The sequence below is a fragment of the Salvelinus fontinalis genome, chromosome 19 (genome assembly GCF_029448725.1).
Source record: "Salvelinus fontinalis isolate EN_2023a chromosome 19, ASM2944872v1, whole genome shotgun sequence".
Taxonomy (NCBI): domain Eukaryota; kingdom Metazoa; phylum Chordata; class Actinopteri; order Salmoniformes; family Salmonidae; genus Salvelinus; species Salvelinus fontinalis.
The window spans coordinates 48,253,913-48,271,760 of NC_074683.1; the positions used below are offsets into that span (position 1 = coordinate 48,253,913).

A 17,848-nucleotide genomic window follows, 5' to 3' on the forward strand; every position below is an offset into this window, starting at 1 on the left:
GACAGGCCAGTACATCAGGAGACGTGGAGGAGGCCGTAAGAGGGCAACAACCCAGCAGCAAGACCGCTACCTCCGCCTTTGTGCAAAACCGACAAAATAGCTTGCACAAAACCGACAAAATAGAGATAAAATTAATCACTAACCTTGAACAAATTCATCAGCTGACAGTCTTATAACATCAGGTTTTACAATACACTTATGTTCGAAAATGTGCATATTTAGAGCTACAAATCCTGATTATACATTGTGAATACGTAGCATCGATTCACCAGAATCTCCAGAGATATTTTGGGCACTCACCTAATCTGACCAAAGAACTCATCATAAACTTTACATAAAAATACTTGTTGTATGGCAAATGAAAGATACACTGGTTCTTAATGCAAACGCCGTGTTAGATTTAAAAAAATAACTTTACCATAACAAACAGCTTGCGTTATTGCGAGAGCGCTCGCCAAAACGGCAGAGAATAGGAATCAACATTTTCCACAGAAATACGAAATAACATCATAAATTGTTCTTACTTTTGCTGAGCTTCCATCAGAATCTTGTACAAAGAGTACTTGGTCCAGAATAAATCGTTGTTTGGTTTTAGAATGTCCTTTTCTTCTGTCGAATTGGCGCCACAATGCTAGCCAAGCTTGATAACGTTCCCATCTCTCTACGCAAAGAACGGAAAACTCCAAAAGTCCCAATAAACGTTGAATAATCTGATAAAACTCGGTTGAAAAAACATACTTTACGATGTTATTATCACATGTATCAAATAAAATCAGAGCCGGAGATATTCGCCGTGTAAACTGAACGCTTATCAGAAGACAATAGAGGTGCTTCGCACGCCTAGGTAGAGAAAGGAAATTCCTGACCTGCCACTCCAAAAGCTCTTGTTCGACCTCAGATCAAGCTAGACACCCCATTCCACCTTCCACTGCCTGTTGACCTCTAGTGGAAGGCGTATGAAGTGCATGTATATCGATAAATATAAGCCAGTTGAATAGGCAGGCCCTGAAACAGAGCCCCATTTTCAGAATTTTTACTTCCTGTCTGGAAGTTTGCTTCCAAATGAGTTCTGTTTTACTCACAGATATAATTCAAACAGTTTTAGAAACTTCTGAGTGTTTTCTATCCAATAGTAATAATAATATGCATATTGTGTGATCTAGAACAGAGTAGGAGGCCGTTTAAATTGGGCACGATTTTTTCCAAAGTGAAAATAGCTCCCCCCTATTGACAAGAAGTTTTTTTAAAGTAAATAAAACGGAGCACAGAAAAACGGAACCAACACAACGAATGAATAAACCAAGGAGGAATTATTGACTGGGTGGGAACCAAAATGTTGGTCAGTGTTTCCAAGTGACCCTAATTAGATGCTACATTACATGTTGTTTTCTTATTTCGGCTGCATTTCAAACTCAAAGCAGACAGCCCTCGGCCCTAAACCTTCAGCACCTTGAATGACATTTTACATCGTCACATCCGAGTGTACCTTCAAAATGTCCTTTGCCCAAGCGACGGAGACTGATGATTGGCGATGCAACGTCCTTGGTGAAAATGTTGAAGTTGAGCTTAAAAAAAAAACAACCAACCTAAAGCTATTAATGTACCTAGTAAGCTAACGGATCTAGCTAGCACTCCTGTCAGGCAGCTAGCTACAGTTACCCATAGCTGGCTAGCTAGTATTATGGTTTGGTATTTTATTTCAATACATTTCAGAATTCCAAAAAATATGTTTATGAATCTAGCTATGTTTTATAGGATACTCACTATGAGACTAAGCCAATTTGATACATACATATATTGATTTTTGTGTATGTATATAAATATCAACTCAGCAAAAAAAGAAACGTCCTCATGAGGGAGGATGTTTTCAGCAAACTTATGTGTAAATATTTGTATGAACATACAAATATTAAACTGAGACAAACTGAACAAGTTCCATAGACATGCGACTAACAGAAATGGAATAATGTGTCCCTGAAGAAAAGGGGGGGGGGGGGGGGGCAAAATCAAAAGTCAGTATCTGGTGTCCACCAGCTACGTTAAGAACTGCAGTGCATCTCCTCATGGACTGCACCAGATTTGCCAGTTCTTGCTGTGTGATGTTACTCCCCTCTTCCTTCAAGGCACCTGACAGTTCCGGGACATTTCTGAGGGGAATGGCCCTAGCCCTCACCCTCCGATCCAACAGGTTCCAGACATGCTCAATTGGGATTGAGATCTGGGCTCTTCACTGGCCATGGCAGAACACTGACAGTCCTGTCTTGCAGGAAATCACGCACAGAACGAGCAGTATGGCTGGTGGCATTGTCATGCTGGAGGGTCATGTCAGGATGAGCCTGCAGGAAGGGTACCACATGAGGGAGGAGGATGTCTTCCCTGTAACGCACAGCGTAGAGATTGCCTGCAACGACAACAAGCTCAGTCCAATGATGCTGTGTGACACCGCCCCAGACCACCGCCCCAGACCATGACGGACCCTCCACCTCGATCCCGCTCCAGAGTACAGGCCTCTGTGTAACCCTCATTCCTTCGACAATAAACGCGAATCCGACCATCACCCCTGGTGAAACAAAATTGCGACTCGTCAGTGAAGAGCACTTTTTGACAGTCCTGTCTGGTCCAGCGACGGCGGGTTTGTGCCCATAGGCAACATTGTTGCCAGTGATGTCTGGTGAGGACCTACCTTACAACATGCCTACAAGCCCTCAGTCCAGTCACTCTCAGCCTATTGCGGGCAGTCTGAGCACTGATAGAGGGATTGTGCGTTCCTGGTGTAACTCGGGCAGTTGTTGCTGCCATCCTGTACATGTCTCCAGGTGTGATGTTCGGATGTACCAATCCTATGCAGGTGTTACACGTGGCCTGCCACTGCGAGGACGATCAGCTGTCCGTCCGGTCTCCCTGTAGCGCCATCTTAGGTGTCTCACAGTACGGATATTGCAATTTATTGCCCTGACCACATCTGCAGTACTCATGCCTCCTTGCAGCATGCCTAAGGCACGTTCACACAGATGAGCAGAGACCCTGGGCATCTTTCTTTTCGTGTTTTACAGAGTCAGTAGAAAGGCCTCTTTAGTGTCCTAAGTTTTCATACCTGTGACCTTAATTGCCCACCGTCTAAGCTGTTAATGTCTTAACGACCATTCCACAGGTGCATGGTGATTAATTATGTATTGAACAAGCATGGGAAACCGTGTTTAAACACTTTACAATGACGGTCTGTGAAGTTATTTGGATTTTTACGAATTATCTTTGAAAGACAGGGTCCTGGAAAAAGGGACGTTTCTTTTTTTGCTGAGATAGATACACACACACAGTTGAAGTCGGAAGTTTACATACACCTTAGCCAAATAGATTTAAACTCAGTTTCACAATTCCTGACATTTAATCCTAGTAAAAATTAAATTTCTTAGGTCAATTTGGATCACCACTTTATTTAAAAAATGTGAAATGTCAGAATAATAGTAGAGAGAATGATCCATTTCAGCTTTTATTTCTTTGATCACATTCCCAGTGGGTCAGAGGTTAACATACACTCAAATAGTATTTGGTAGCATTGCCTTTAAATTGTTTAATTTGGGTCAAATGTTTCAGGTAGCCTTCCACAAGCGTCCCACAATAAATTGGGTGAATTTTGGCCCATTCCTTCTGACAGAGCTGGTGTAACTGAGTGAGATATGTAGGCCTCCACACACTTTTTCAGTTCTGCCCACAAATCTTCTATGGGATTGAGGTCAGGGCTTTGTGATGGCCACTCCAATATCTTGACTTGGTGGTCCTTAAGCCATTTTGCAACAACTTTGGAAGTATGCTTGGGGTCATTGTCCATTTGGAAGACCCATTTGCGACCAAGCTTTAACTTCCTGACTAATGTCTTGAGATGTTGCTTCAATATATCCACATAATTTTTTCCCCTCATGATGCCATGTATTTTGTGAAGTGCACCAGTCCCTCCTGCAGTAACGCACCCCCACAACATGATGCTGCCACCCCCGTGCTTCACGGTTGGGATGATGTTCTTCGGCTTGCAAGCCTCCCCCCTTTTCCTCCAAACATAATGATGGCCATTATGGCCAAACAGTTCTATTTTTGTTTCATTAGACCAGAGTATATTTCTCCAAAAGGTACGATCTTTGTCCCCATGTGCAGTTGCAAACCATAGTCTGGCATTTTTAGGGAGGTTTTTCAGCAGTGGCTTCTACCTTGCTGAGCGGCCTTTCAGGTTATGTCGATATAGGACTCGTTTTACTGTGGATATAGATACTTTTGTACCTGTTTCCTCCAGCATCTTCACAAGGTCCTTTGCTGTTGTTCTGGGATTGATTTGCACTTTTTGCACCAAAGTACGTTCAACTCTAGGAGACAGAACGCGTCTCCTTCCTGAGCGATATAACGGCTGCGTGGTCCCATGGTGTTTATACTTGCGTACTATTGTTTGTACAGATGAACATGGTACCTTCAGGCTTTTGGAAATTCCTCCTAAGGATGAACCAGACTTGAGGTCTACAATTTTTTTCCCCTGAGGTCTTGGCTGATTTCTTTAGATTTTTCCATGATGTCAAGCAAAGAGGAACAGAGTTTGAAGGTAGGCCTTGAAATACATCCACAGGTACACCTCCAATTGACTCAAATTATGTCAATTAGCCTATCAGAAGCTTCTAAAGGCATGACATCATTTTCAGGAATTTTCCATGATTCTTAAAGGCACAGTCAACACAGTGTATGTAAACTTCTGACCCACTGGAATTGTGGTATAATGAATTATAAGTGAAATAATCTGTCTGTAAACAATTTTTGGAAAAATTACTTGTGTTATGCAAAGTAGATGACCTAACCGACTTGCCAAAACTATAGTTTGTCAACAAGAAATTTGTGGAGTGGTTGAAAATGACTCCACCTAAGGGTATGCAAAGAAACTGTATGCATGCAAAAGCAAGCTACTTTTTTTTCTGACAGCGAAAATGCAGCTTTTTTTATTAAATGTGACAGTTTGCGGCCACCAGAGTTTGACATGACTACATTTTGCATTGAATTGTGGGTCATATCAACCCCGCAAGTGACCGACGTTCAATCTCTCCCTTGAGCTAAATCGAGGGCCAAGGGGACAACGTTAGTGAATTGGACCTCCCCTTAAGATGGCAATCAAACTGTATTCTGTTTTCGAGGGAAAGTGGCTAGCACAAGGGCTGAGGGGGTAAAAATACTGTGTTTGGACTGCAGCCTTCATGTAGCCAGCCAACATCTGAGAAGATACCGTTGCACAAACATGCTCATCCAGGCTTACACCGGCACTGGTACCAGCTCGCTAGCTGCGTTTGCTCTGACTCTTAGTACATTTAGCAAGCTAGCCAGCTAACTGCCGATTAACATTAGCGGTTAACACATTTGAGTAAATTAAGCAAACGCTCTTATCCAGAGCAACTTACAGTAGTGAGGGCATACATTTTCATACTGGTCGCCCGTGGGAATTGAACCCACAACCCTGGTGTTGCAAGAGTCCTGCTCTACCAACAGCCACACAGGACACAAATTATTTTAGCAACAACTTGCTAAGAAAAGACAAACTAGCAGATATTTTGTGCATCTTACTGTCTGCAAACTACTAACAGTGTATAGAACGCTTGTGGAAAGCAGCATGTCACCGACATTGTTGCATCCATCTGACCATGCAGAGTGAACGACAAGAAAGTGCTTGTGACTCCGTGGCCGAGCAACTGCTCTCTCCTTGAGTGACGGGGTAGGGCTTGGTGTGGTCAGCGGCATGCAGCAGCAGGAGGGGGAGAGATGACTCACATAGCAAACAGAGGAAACTATAAACTGACATTATATTGGTAGGAATTGCAAGAGTCGCTGGTTTAATGAAACCAAGATTAAACTTTTTGGTCTGAATGCCAAGCGTCACGTCTGGAAAAAACCTGGCACCATCCCTACGGTGAAGCATGGTGGTGGCAGCATCATGCTATGGGGATGTTTTTCAGCGGCAGGGACAGGGAGACTAGTCAGGATCAAGAGAAAGATGAACAGAGAAAAGTAGAGAGAGATCCTTGATGAAAACCTGCTACAGAGCGCTCAGGATCTCAGACTGGGGCGAAGACCTTCCAACAGGACAACGACCCTAAGTACACAGTCAAGACAACGCAGGAGTGGCTTCGGGACAAGTCTCAATGTCCTTGAGTGGCCCGACCAGGGCCCGGACCTGAACCTGATCTAACATCCCTGGAGAGACCTGAAAATAGCTGTGCAGCGACGCTCCCCATCTAACCTGCCAGAGCTTGAGAGGATCTGTAGAGAAGAATGGGAGAAACTCCCCATACAGTTGTGGCAAACTTGAGCATCATACCCAAGAAGACTTGAGGCTGTAATCGCTGCCAAAGGTTCTTCAACAAAGTACTGAGTAAAGGGTCTGAATACTTATGTAAATGTGATCTGTTTTTTTAGAAACATTTTATTTGTTGCAAAAATGTTTAAAAAACTGTTTTTGTTTTGTCATTATGGGGTAGTGTGTGTGTGCGTAGAGTGATGAGGGAAAAAAACTATTTAATCCATTTTAGAATAAGTGTGGAAAAAATCAAGGGGTCTGAATAATTTCCAAATGTGGGCCTGGAGCCATTCTGGTCATTAGCACCTATTCAGCTGAGGTTCATAGATCTACATAGTACTGGAACAGCCTTAAGACAGAACCTCCAACATATTGCTTTCACCTATCCATGGCTTGCCAGATCTGTGAACACTGTCTGAATAGGTAGAAGCAAAGGGCTACAAACTGAAATGGAACCAGGCCACAGAAGTCAAACGAGAAGGGGGAAACTAAACAGAGGTGACTGACCTGCTGGATGCCCAGGCAGAGGTAGAGGACGCTGTCGGGGGCGTAGCACTCCCCGTTGGGCCGCCGTACCTCATGGACAAATCGTGACAGGGCCAGGCTGAGTTCTGATGCTTTCAGAGAGAGCGGGTTACTCTTCGACCAGGCCGGTGGAGGTTCTGAGGACAAAGAATTATAATCTCTTAGCAACTTAATTATATAGCACCTTTCATACAGACAGCCAATGGTTCCAATTGTTGTACCATAATACTTGCTGTGGGCGGAGCTTACTCAGCCTGCTTGAGATAAGTCTTTCCCTTTATGGTCACCTGATTGTTCAGCTGAGGACAGCGCCCAACTTTTCCAGGCGTTGATGGCGTAGCGAGATCTCAGAGGTAGCGAGCGCCCCTCCACAGGACCATCTGGTGTAGGGGGAGAGGGAGAGGAAGGCTCTCCCTCCACAGCTCGCCTCTTGTGTCCCTAAAACAAACACACAACTCCTACGAATGAGACTGGTAATGTCTCGGGTAGAAGCCTTCGTCGTGTGGGAGACCTTACTCTTTTCTTTGTACGAATAATTTTATAAAACATTATCCCACACACTTTCAATATTTAAATAATTTAATTTTTCTGTTGTGTTAATGATGCCGGATTGTTTTTAGTATATCTTTTTTCAAGATGTTTATATGTTAAATCTTCATCATGGCTTATTATTTAATGTCCTCATATGAAAAATACCAATCAGTTTCAGGATGTGAACAGCAATAGAGTTCTAATCATCAGACACAATTCTGCTTCCAATTGGAGCTAGTAGCTGGATGAAAGGGGCCAGGGTTAGAGTGGCACGAAATACCGGTACCATGGTAATATCACTGTACCAAAACTTCATACCAACATTTTAATATACAGTAGTACCGTTTCATATGATACTACCACATTATCCAGCCCTACTGATATAAAGAACCCGCTGGCGCCTTTTATAAAATGTTTATAAAGTCAGTTGTTTATAAGTTTAGTACATTTTTATTGCACCGGTCCAATAATATCCACTTCACTTTCATTTATTTATTTTTATTTCACCTTTATTTAACTAAGCACATATCAGGTGTGGCAGCTGTAAATCAGCCAACCGTATTCCCATACCAGCCCTCACTCACCTGCTTCTCTCCATCCACTCTTCATAATAAAACATGGGACTTACATAGAGCTTTTCAAGGACCCAAAGTCGCTTTATAATTATAGAAACGAAAAAGAAAAAACAAGAGTCAAAACATGAATAAAGAGAGGGGTGAGCTCAAAGGGAAAGAGTGTGATATCAGTGTATGGGGACGGTATGGTTGGAATTTGGATATGAATCTGGTGGGATTCATGCATATCTATTCCTCTGTCAGATTAAAAAATATATAATTTAGCAGTGATGGCGAGCGGAAATGGGGATGCAGACCCAGAAGAGTCTTCTGTTGTTAGATTTGTACATTGGTTACATTGGAACAGCGCGCAAAGCGAGCAATGTTGATACATTGTATAATTTCATTGCCTGTTGTAGCCAAGAGCACAGACCAGTCAGAGTAGACTTTGCAAGTTCACCGTCATGTATCCTCAGTGTCAGAGGGAAAATGGAGCACCAGAGGTCTAGTCTGTAGCCTAAACAGTTAAATCAATAGAGATACCTTTTTATTGGAATTTTCAAACATATTATATAATTTCACAAACCATGTCACAGGCCATTTTAAACTAATCCCGGGTCGCTATTTATTAGATTGATAACAAACAACGTTGTTCAGTCATGTTACCTAGCTAGCTAACAACCTGGTAACTTGACAGTTGGTTTAGGCACATTTGATTGGCACAGGAAGAAAATTAAAAAAAGTTTGCTACTCATGAGATGTGTTTCAAAAGGTTATTTTCAAATAGGCCTTTTCTGGTGCTCCTTAAAATTCTGTTTGGTGCCTAATGTTTTAAAAGTTGGAGCAGTGTGTGTATGTGTGTTTGTGGGAGAGAGCGTGGGGTGTGTGTTTATGAGAATGAGGGAGACAGCGAGAGTGTGTGAGGGAGTGTGTGTGTGTCTGTAAACTGAAGATTAAACAAGGTTTCATGCAGTGTTTTCCCCTAACTGACACAATGACATGCAGATCATTAAGTATGTACACTCCTTCCTCCCATCCCTCCAGCCAAATCACAGGTAGGCCTTTGCAAATAAGAGCAAATCAGACATTCTATGCAGCATTCCATTATACAGCAAACAGTGTGCAGTTAAACTGAATATGTGTTGTATTGAGTAAAAGTGTGAATTTCAGTTTCAGGTTTTTAGAGAATGTTTAGAAAACAGGAACAAGTGTCTGGGGGATGGTGCGAACAGGATGGTAGGCCACAGATATTTTCCCCACCGTGGTATCTTGATACTTGACCGGTATATTACTGTTTGTAAAATGTTGGTATCGCGACAACACTAGTCAGGGTGGGTGGTGTACCTGTCTCCTGGCTCTGGGTGCCACTTCCTTCTCCTCAGCCAGGAGAGGGGGCAGGGTGAACCCCATGTCCACGTCCAGGTCCTCCAGCACAGGGACAGGGTCTGAGGCACCACAGGACAAACAGACACAGGTAAGGGATGAGCCAAGTCAAAGCCCACCAGACTGAGTTGGACAGAGGTAAGCAGAGCTAAAGTGAACCGGGCTGAACTGAGACAAACTGAGCCAGACAGATGGAGGGAGGGATGTGAATGAGTGAATTAGCTACTGGCCCTTAACTGTGGGTGTGAATTAAATCAAACCGCTGTTTTATAACTAGCTTCACTCTACTGAACACATAGTTCAGTGCTGCTGGTCACTGGCTCAGCTGGCTAGGTTCTTTAAGCTACTATTATAATTATTATTAATTTATTAGCTAGGTCCACTTCGGATTATAAATAAATAGAAAAATCTTTGTCCAATAGGAGTGACGAGTCAAATGAGCAGGCAGTCCAGAAATATTTATCTGAATTACTGTAATGTTCCATAATATAAAAAACACACCCATGTGACCTGTGATATTGTGTAACACCTCCCCACTGTACAGAGAGCAGTCAAATAATATAATTTTCCACAATAGAGAAGGACAGCACCAGAACGTGTCTCAGTGTCAGGGTGGTCAGATGTTGTTCAGTCATCGTACCTTGAGGAAAGTCGTTCTCCAGGTCCAGGTCTGGTTCATACTTCTCATCCTCCGCATCCGATTCAGAGCTGCTGCTACTGGAGCTGCTGGACTTGGCCTCTCCTCCTCCTCGCTCCCTCTTCACATCTGAAACAGTCATACAACAATCAACCTCACAACTGTGCTTCCCATTCAGGTGGACAAAGATATACACTGGTAGTCATGGATAAAGCTTCATGGCTTGTTTCATGTCCTCATAACAATACACCAATCAGAGTTTCAGGATGTGAACAGCAATAGAGTCCTAATCATTGGACACACTTCACAGTACTTGAGTAACACAGTTTGCACTGTTGGAACATGCAAACTGTGGATGTGGTATCCAGCTTTCTTTCTCTCTGTGTGTGTGTCTCTCTCGCTCTCTCTACCTGGCTTCTGGTCCTCTGCGATCATCTCAGCCATGGAGAGGAGGTCAGCCTCGTGGGGGTCAGTAGGGACTTTGGCCTTAAGCTCGGTGATGGTCTGGACAATCTGATCTGCACCCTGCATCGTGGTTGGCAGGAATACCGGCACTGGAACCTGGGATACGAGGGACAGGGACAACTGGTTGGTTAGGGACTGTCCATGTGTTAAATACTAGTAAGAGTCGATTGAGAGTCAATATCCGCTCCACCTTATTATTTTCATAACAAGAATGTGATTCATAGTTGTCCTCATATTTACAAAATACCAATCAGAGTTTCAGAATGTGAACAGCAATAGAGTTCTAATCATCGGACACACCTCTGCTTGAAATTACGGAATGTGCACTTTTGGGACGATTCTATTGGTTCCATGGAGCCCAGGGCGTTTCTTACCGGGACGGGTAGTGTGATGGGCATGGGTGTAATCTGGGTGTAGAGGTTCATGGGGACGGGGATGAACACAGGTACAGGGATGGGAACGGGAATGTACTCCCTCTTCACCCCGTCATCCTCATCTGGAGACAGACACACTGGTCAAAGGTCAAACCAAGGACAATGACACTACTTTGTGGAAGATAATGTGCTGAACAGTTTGAACCACAGCTTCTCAGAGAGTAATATTGAGCTGTGTACCCGTCTGTAGGAGCTTGCTCTGCATGTGTGGTTTGCAGTAGGTGGCCTTGGTCATAGTGAGAGGCTTGCAGAGTACAGCTTTATTCTTCACATCCTTTAGGATCCCTCCACCGGTGTACGGCTGACTCAACATCTAGCAGATAGAAAGGATAAGAGACGATACTTGTTAAAGGAGAATGATATTCTTTACCTTGCGGTCAGCCGTACTGTAACGATTATAGGGTTTTAACATGAAGTGTTTTTTCTCTCACCGCAATGTTGGTTGCCTCGGTTTGTATTCCAAATCCTGTCAATAGAAAACAGGGTTCCATAAGTCAACCACAAAGAAGCACTTGTATTAAAAGACTAAATGCACACAAATTAATACCAAGTCTGGTGTTCTCTGGGCCCTTCTGCGTTGCCAGGTTGGGGTCGTTCTGCTGGCAGTAGAAACGGAGGAGACACTGCTGGTCACAGAAGTGCTTCATCTCTGCTCTCCACTGTACCGACTCAGTCAGGTTCCCCTGCACCTTACAGCAGTCACAACGCACTGCCTGGAGGACATGCAGGGAAACGCACACAAAAACACCCTTCATATAAGAGATTGATCAAATCAAAATCACCCTCTGGAGACACAATTTTGAGAATAACAAAAATAAGTAATCATTGACTAACTCAGGAATAGGATTTTTTAACTAAACTGATTTAGGTAGGTGCTCTGACCTTGTAGTACCACTCATGGAACTTCTTGGCGCAGGTTTCACTGCAGAAGTCCCTGGAAACACCAGCCAGCTGCCTGGTCACTCCTCTCTTACACAGCTGAGTGCAGTAGTTACAGGTGACACACTTCAGACCCAGCCGGTTGGCAAAGTCCTGCTTGAACAGCAGCTTACAACCTGAGGGGAAACAGGGACAACAACTATTAGGTGGTTACATGATGTCAGTGCTCACCTGACAGACAAACTGTGGCTCATCTCATGTTTGGTCTGGGTGAAGTGCCCCATCTAGTGGCAGAACATGGTAAGGCCATGAATAAATATGGGATGAGGACAAGTATTATCCAACCCGAGAGTGTTTAAATCAGGGTTCTCTCACAATCAAAACCGACTAGCTAACAAGTACACAGATGAAGGAGTAAGACCCTTGGCGAACCTTCGCTGCAGAAGGGCCTCTTGACTCCAGAGAACTTGACCGTCTCGTAGAGCGTCTTCTCCTCCTGGCAGTACTCGCAGAACGTGACTATACAGTGCAGCTTCTTGTAGTCCTCACAACATATTTTACTGCAGAACTGGTACACTTTATCCTGGGGGGGAATAGATACCGACAAAATGTTGAATGCTCTTGCATATTTAATATTTTGACCATTTTATTTATCCTGCACACAGAGGGAGAAGTGGAGCATGTACACTCAGACTTCCAACAGAAAGGTGTACAATTAACTTTGGTGCTCAATTTTTTGAACAAAAAAAGACAACTAAAAACGTAATTTAATTGTGTTAAATAAACCAAGTTCATGACCACAAAGTGAATTTACCTCCCACTCCAGGATTTCAGGCTTTAGGCTGAATGCTCCTCGACAGTAATTACATTTGAGCTGGATGTTGTGGTTCGTTGTAGACATGGGAGCCTGTCCATTGGTTACTGTATGAATGGTTGCATTCTGAAGAAAGAGAGAAAAACATTTCATTGAGCTGCAGACAACCAGATAAGGGCCCCAGACAGTCAGGGACTCATATTGTTTCATTGCACTGCACTAGACATGTTCTTTCTAACATGAAACCTAACTATAAGCATGCTTTTAGAATTCTTATTCAAATCTTTTGCCCTGGTTAAGGTGACATTTACAATAATAAAGACAGAAAGGAGTCCATACGTACCTGGAACTTGGTGACACACATTGAGCTGCAAAAGTTTACAACCTTCCCCTCAGGCAGTGATGCCTGGTACTGAGGTAACGATGTCTTCTTACAGAAGTGACACGTGGGCTCTGAATCCGCAGAAATAAAAACATAGAACACCAATTACCACATAACACCTTTTGTATTGTACTGCACTGGACTCATACACCCATGCATATGTACACAGAGACAAATAAAACAACTAACCACCCCATTTAAGCAACCACACCAACAGTTAGTGTAAAGGACATAAGATGTGGGCTCACTGGAGAGTGGCAGTGCTATAATATGTGTGAGACGAGGTTTAATCCAGGAACTGAAATTCAAGTAATGAAGTGATAATTGAGAACAGTGATGCTCTGATGATGAGGGATAGACAAATACTGACGGAGGATAGTGGTAGCGCTGCTGGCGATCTTGGTCTTGTTCATGCAGGCTGTGGAGCAGTATGGTTCCATTGTGCCGCTGGCCCCGATGCAGTGAGTGACTTCACTAGACCGGACCATGGCCCTACAGCCAGTACACATCGTCATCTTAGAGTTGGCCTGGAGGAATAAGGGAACACAAATATTTGTAGCCATAACATCAAATCATGAATAGCACCTAAGGTGGATACTATTGTTAACAATTACCAGCTGATATGGACCAATAGAAACAAATAGCAAAAATCTACCATCTCCCAGTGTCAGGGAGAGACTGGATGACACAGCCTGGCTTTTTACCCGCTTGTAGTCCCTGATACAGATCTGAGTGGTTGTTACCCACTTGTAGTCCCTGATACAGTTCTGAGTGGTTGTTACCTCCTTGTAGTCCCTGAAACATTATGGTTGTTACCTGCTTGTAGTCACTGATACAGTTTTGGCAGCAGAAGCGTTTCTGTTTGCCATCGATGATGAGGAAGTGGTTGGCAGTGGCGCGGCTGGGCAGGTATTCACCACACTGCTCACAGCAGTTCACAATGAGCCCGTTGGCCATGCGGTAACGGTTGAAACAGGCATCGCTGCAGATCTTATGCGTGACCGTCTTGAAACTCACTTCATGGCGGATCTGTTATGAGGAAAGCCAATAGAAATAATTATTTTGACCACATATTGTTATGAATCAATCATAGTGAATGAATACTCTGGAAGTGGTAAGATCTGTGAGAGATTCTAGCTGGTGTTGTTGGGGTTGTTTATAAATACTCTATTGTGAGATGGGAGCCACGCTTAAATTTTGATGCCAACTGTTTTCCATGCAGTAACCATGGTCACCAGGCTTGGACAGACACAGCGGATGAGAAACTGTGCTGTCGACAGCAATGTTGGAGGGAGAGTGATTGGAACGCATCTCATATATGCTCAGTCCCTAATCGACCCCTACCCACAGTTGTGACTAACCTCAGTGAGCTTGCTGCAGACAGTGCACTTAGTTTTAAGGGAGGACTTGGGTGTGTTCTGTTTATTCTCGTAGGCGCCCAGACAGCCTGTACTGCAGAACTCCTGGAACGACTCACTGGAGTCCACCTGGGCCACGATAGTGCCCTTCATTGTAGTGATGTCCCTGGAAGACAGGGTAACATTAGAAATAATGTAGCAAATTAGATATAACGACACAAAAAAACAACACTTCCTTCTTACTTTTTGCACATGGTGCAGCTCTTCTTAGGGGTAGGTTTGTGTGAGAAAGAAGAGAGGCAGGTGGTGGAACAGAAAAGGTGTGTGGATCCTTTCCGCTGGTAAGCCGTCTGGCCTTTCTTCAGAGGCTTCTTACAATTGGCGCAGGTCACCTTGACAGTGCGAGGGGGGTTCTGGGAGCCTGAGGGGGAGGGGCCGGGTGGTTTGGGCAGGGATACGGCTGGTGATGTAGAGTCCACCCCCGTACGTTTCTGGTTTCGCGGGAACGAGGCCGACTGGGAGATCCACAAATCTGTGGCAGGAAGAAAACAAGAACAAAAACAAACATTAGCACACCTGAAGAAATGACTTAACATGGCTGCAATGTGAAAAGAAGAAAAATAAGCCAGCACAGAATGATTCAGCACATTCGTGTGAAAATCATGAGTGAGTGTTTATTACCAGGTGTCTGGTGGGTCACCGAGTCTCCGTTCTGTACAGGCTGGCTAGTGGTGGAGGTGTTGCTAACCCGGCCAGGGTTGAAGGTGGTCGGGAGCCTGTTGGTGCTGATGGAGCTCTGGGCCTCAGGATTCAGACTGAAGGTGCTGCTGATCTGCAAGCCATTCTCCACCATGCCCACCCCGCCCTGCAGTGACGTCACACTGGTGATCACCAGGTTCATGTCCCCTTCCGCCATTGGCTCGGCTGCTGTAGCTGCTGTGGCTACAGAGGGCCCCAGCGTTGTGACACTGGCGATCTTTATCTCAGAATCGGGCTCTGTGCTGCTCAGTATGCCTTCGCTATCTGAAGGGCCTCCGGCTGTGGCTAGTGAGGAAAAGCCTCTGTGCCCGTGATCCTCCTCATCGTCAATGACAATGGGCTCTGTGGGTGCTGCAGAATAGGTGGCGGGTGGACTGGGGATCTTGGCGGGGGCTGTGGCTGTTGTCATGTTTATCATTGCTGTGGTTTCTGTTTCAGAGGGGTGGGGCTCAGTGCAGTCTGTGGGGGTGGAGGCAGCTTGGAAAGAGGTAGTCGCAGAGGGAGACGGGGCCTCTTCCACCAGCACCACATCATCATCGTCATTGTTCTCTATAACCCTGGAGGGTTCCTCTATTGCCTTGGTGACAGGAGCCTGGGTTCTCGTGGGGGGTGTAGTTTGCTCTGAGGGAGTGGTGTCTGTGTCCATGGGTTCCTTATCTGGGGCTGTGCTCTCCTCCTCTACTCGAGGTTTGGCCTCCGATTCCCCATCCATCGTTTAGGCTGCTACCACCTTCACCCACAAACAAAGCACAGATTATTAGGTAAAACTTACCATAAGCATGTTAAGTGCAAAGCATGTCAAGTGCAGGTATCCCAGGTATAGCTGTGTGTATGTGAAGAAATAGGAATACAGCCAACCACTGTCTAAGCTATCAGGTTGATTCCCTAAAGAGTCATTAATGAGTTCAGTTAAATCCCAGTTAGGAGAGTGGTTTCTTTCCAGACATACAAATTCTATGCATGCCTGTGCACATTTCAAGATCATGTCACCATGATGTGGCTCCTCTGACTTCTCTGGGAATTGTAAAACATATTTGAAATGTTGTGCATGCCTCGGTGTATTTGTAACACACCTGTGTGTTCAGGAGACATTGATTGGATTACATGTGAATCTAGTTGCAGGGCTGAATCTGGAGCATAAAAATGCCTGCGATACCACCGACTGTCCAGGGGAGTCACTGTCCTGCAAGAATACTAATCTCTGCATATTTTCTCTCTCTCATCCTGTCCCTCTTTCTAGTCCCACCTACCCCTTTGTCTCCCTCTACTCCTTCTGTCCAGGTTCTCCTCTCATTCAAACCTCTACCTTCTCAGACAAACAGCCACACACATCTATCCTCTCAGTTTCAACCATCTGTCTCCTCCCCCTTTGTCCACCTCTACCATCTCTGTTGCCAAGTGATGCAAAACCTTGGTTGCCGTAGTGATCAGGAGACTACCATGGGGGTTGGTTGTTCTATGAAGGTAGACATCAGGCTAACATTCAGTACTAGGCAGTAGACACCAAATGGAAGCCAAGATGCAGCACAACCTGGCCACACTCATTCTCCAGTTTGGGTCCATGTTTAATCCAGTCAACTATACCAAAACACGATTGTAGACAACAGATTGCAGTTGCCACAGAGGCAAACGGTCAATTTTGCAGCCTTTCATGAGCGCGATGGACACCCCCCCAAAGACCACTGTTATGACAACATATATCGAACAACAATATAAATGCAACATGTAAAGTGTTGGTCCCATGTTTCATGAACTGAAATAAAAGATTCCAGAAATGTTCCATACAGGGAATCACGATATATAGGTGAACACAACGGAATTGGATGATATTAGCTAAAAATGCCAACATCGGTATCGGCTGATGTCTAGTTTAACGCTGATGTGCAAAACCAATGTCAATGCTGACGTGCATACCTATATAACATAGGTTCATGACGTAATGACGCCACTTAAAATTGACGAACACGTGCAACACAGCATTCCTAACACAGCCCACAATGTCTGCTGTGTGGATCGAGTAGTCAACAAGTCGAGCAGTCATTTGAAAGAGTAAGAAAATATCAGCGAGACAATTCAAAAGGTGAAATCCATTAAAGCCAAGATAATGGAATTCATTGCCCTTGACAATCAACCGTTCTGTCGTGGGTGATGTTGGCTTTCGCCGACTGGTCGAGCACCGGTACACACTACCAAGTGCACTATTTTTCAGATGTTGCCCTACCGGAGTTACACAGTAATAGTGTCACTGCTATTAGCTTCACAACATACATACATACAATGGAATGCAGTTTGGTTCTTTGCGTCTCAAAAAAGATAGAGTAGCACTGTCAAAGCTGTACAAAAGTCTGCAAACACCGGCCATGAACGATGTGTTTAGAATACCGCGTTGGTAATAAAGCATAATTTGTTTGACCACAACTTCTGCGGTAGCTAGCTTTAGCTTGGTACCTAGCTAGCACCAATACAATCAGCCTGAAAACAATGGCCAGTAGAAAGTGCAGTCATTTTCATTATTCTTAGCAATGATTTAGGAATCCTTGTAAGTATTAGCTAGGTTGCCACTTGTTGTTCGCCTATTGAAATTGAACTTCAGTTCAGGAAAATAAATAGCTAGCCAGCTACTAAACTCTCTTGCCCAAAGCTAACGTTAAGCAGCCAGCTAGCTTCATCTGACTAGTGAGGTTCGACCGGACCGGGTTGTGAAGCTAGCCACAATAGGGACTAGGTACAAGTGGAATTTGCAGTTTTCCTTCAAAATGTAAAAAGTATGTAATTGACATGAATACAAATAGAATTATGCCATGCTTT

General features: G+C 44.3%; 1 protein-coding gene across 3 annotated transcripts in view; it reads right to left on the reverse strand.

Moving 5' to 3' along the window:
• The window catches only part of zmym2 (zinc finger, MYM-type 2), a 39,547-nt gene that overhangs the window by 3,985 nt on the left and 17,714 nt on the right, over positions 1–17,848 (reverse strand). For all 3 annotated transcript variants that reach the window (XM_055871849.1, XM_055871847.1, XM_055871848.1), the window contains exons 2-19: positions 14,963–15,770; positions 14,525–14,813; positions 14,285–14,447; positions 13,740–13,952; positions 13,294–13,450; positions 12,885–12,994; positions 12,542–12,667; positions 12,160–12,310; positions 11,731–11,903; positions 11,396–11,561; positions 11,280–11,314; positions 11,029–11,161; positions 10,789–10,910; positions 10,360–10,510; positions 9,953–10,078; positions 9,274–9,374; positions 7,132–7,282; positions 6,827–6,981 (exon numbers count right to left, since the gene is read on the reverse strand). In XM_055871849.1, coding sequence (XP_055727824.1) covers positions 6,827–6,981; positions 7,132–7,282; positions 9,274–9,374; positions 9,953–10,078; positions 10,360–10,510; positions 10,789–10,910; positions 11,029–11,161; positions 11,280–11,314; positions 11,396–11,561; positions 11,731–11,903; positions 12,160–12,310; positions 12,542–12,667; positions 12,885–12,994; positions 13,294–13,450; positions 13,740–13,952; positions 14,285–14,447; positions 14,525–14,813; positions 14,963–15,752 — 3,312 coding nt within the window. In that variant the 5' untranslated portion in view covers positions 15,753–15,770. The remainder of the gene's footprint in view (positions 1–6,826; positions 6,982–7,131; positions 7,283–9,273; positions 9,375–9,952; positions 10,079–10,359; positions 10,511–10,788; positions 10,911–11,028; positions 11,162–11,279; positions 11,315–11,395; positions 11,562–11,730; positions 11,904–12,159; positions 12,311–12,541; positions 12,668–12,884; positions 12,995–13,293; positions 13,451–13,739; positions 13,953–14,284; positions 14,448–14,524; positions 14,814–14,962; positions 15,771–17,848) is intronic.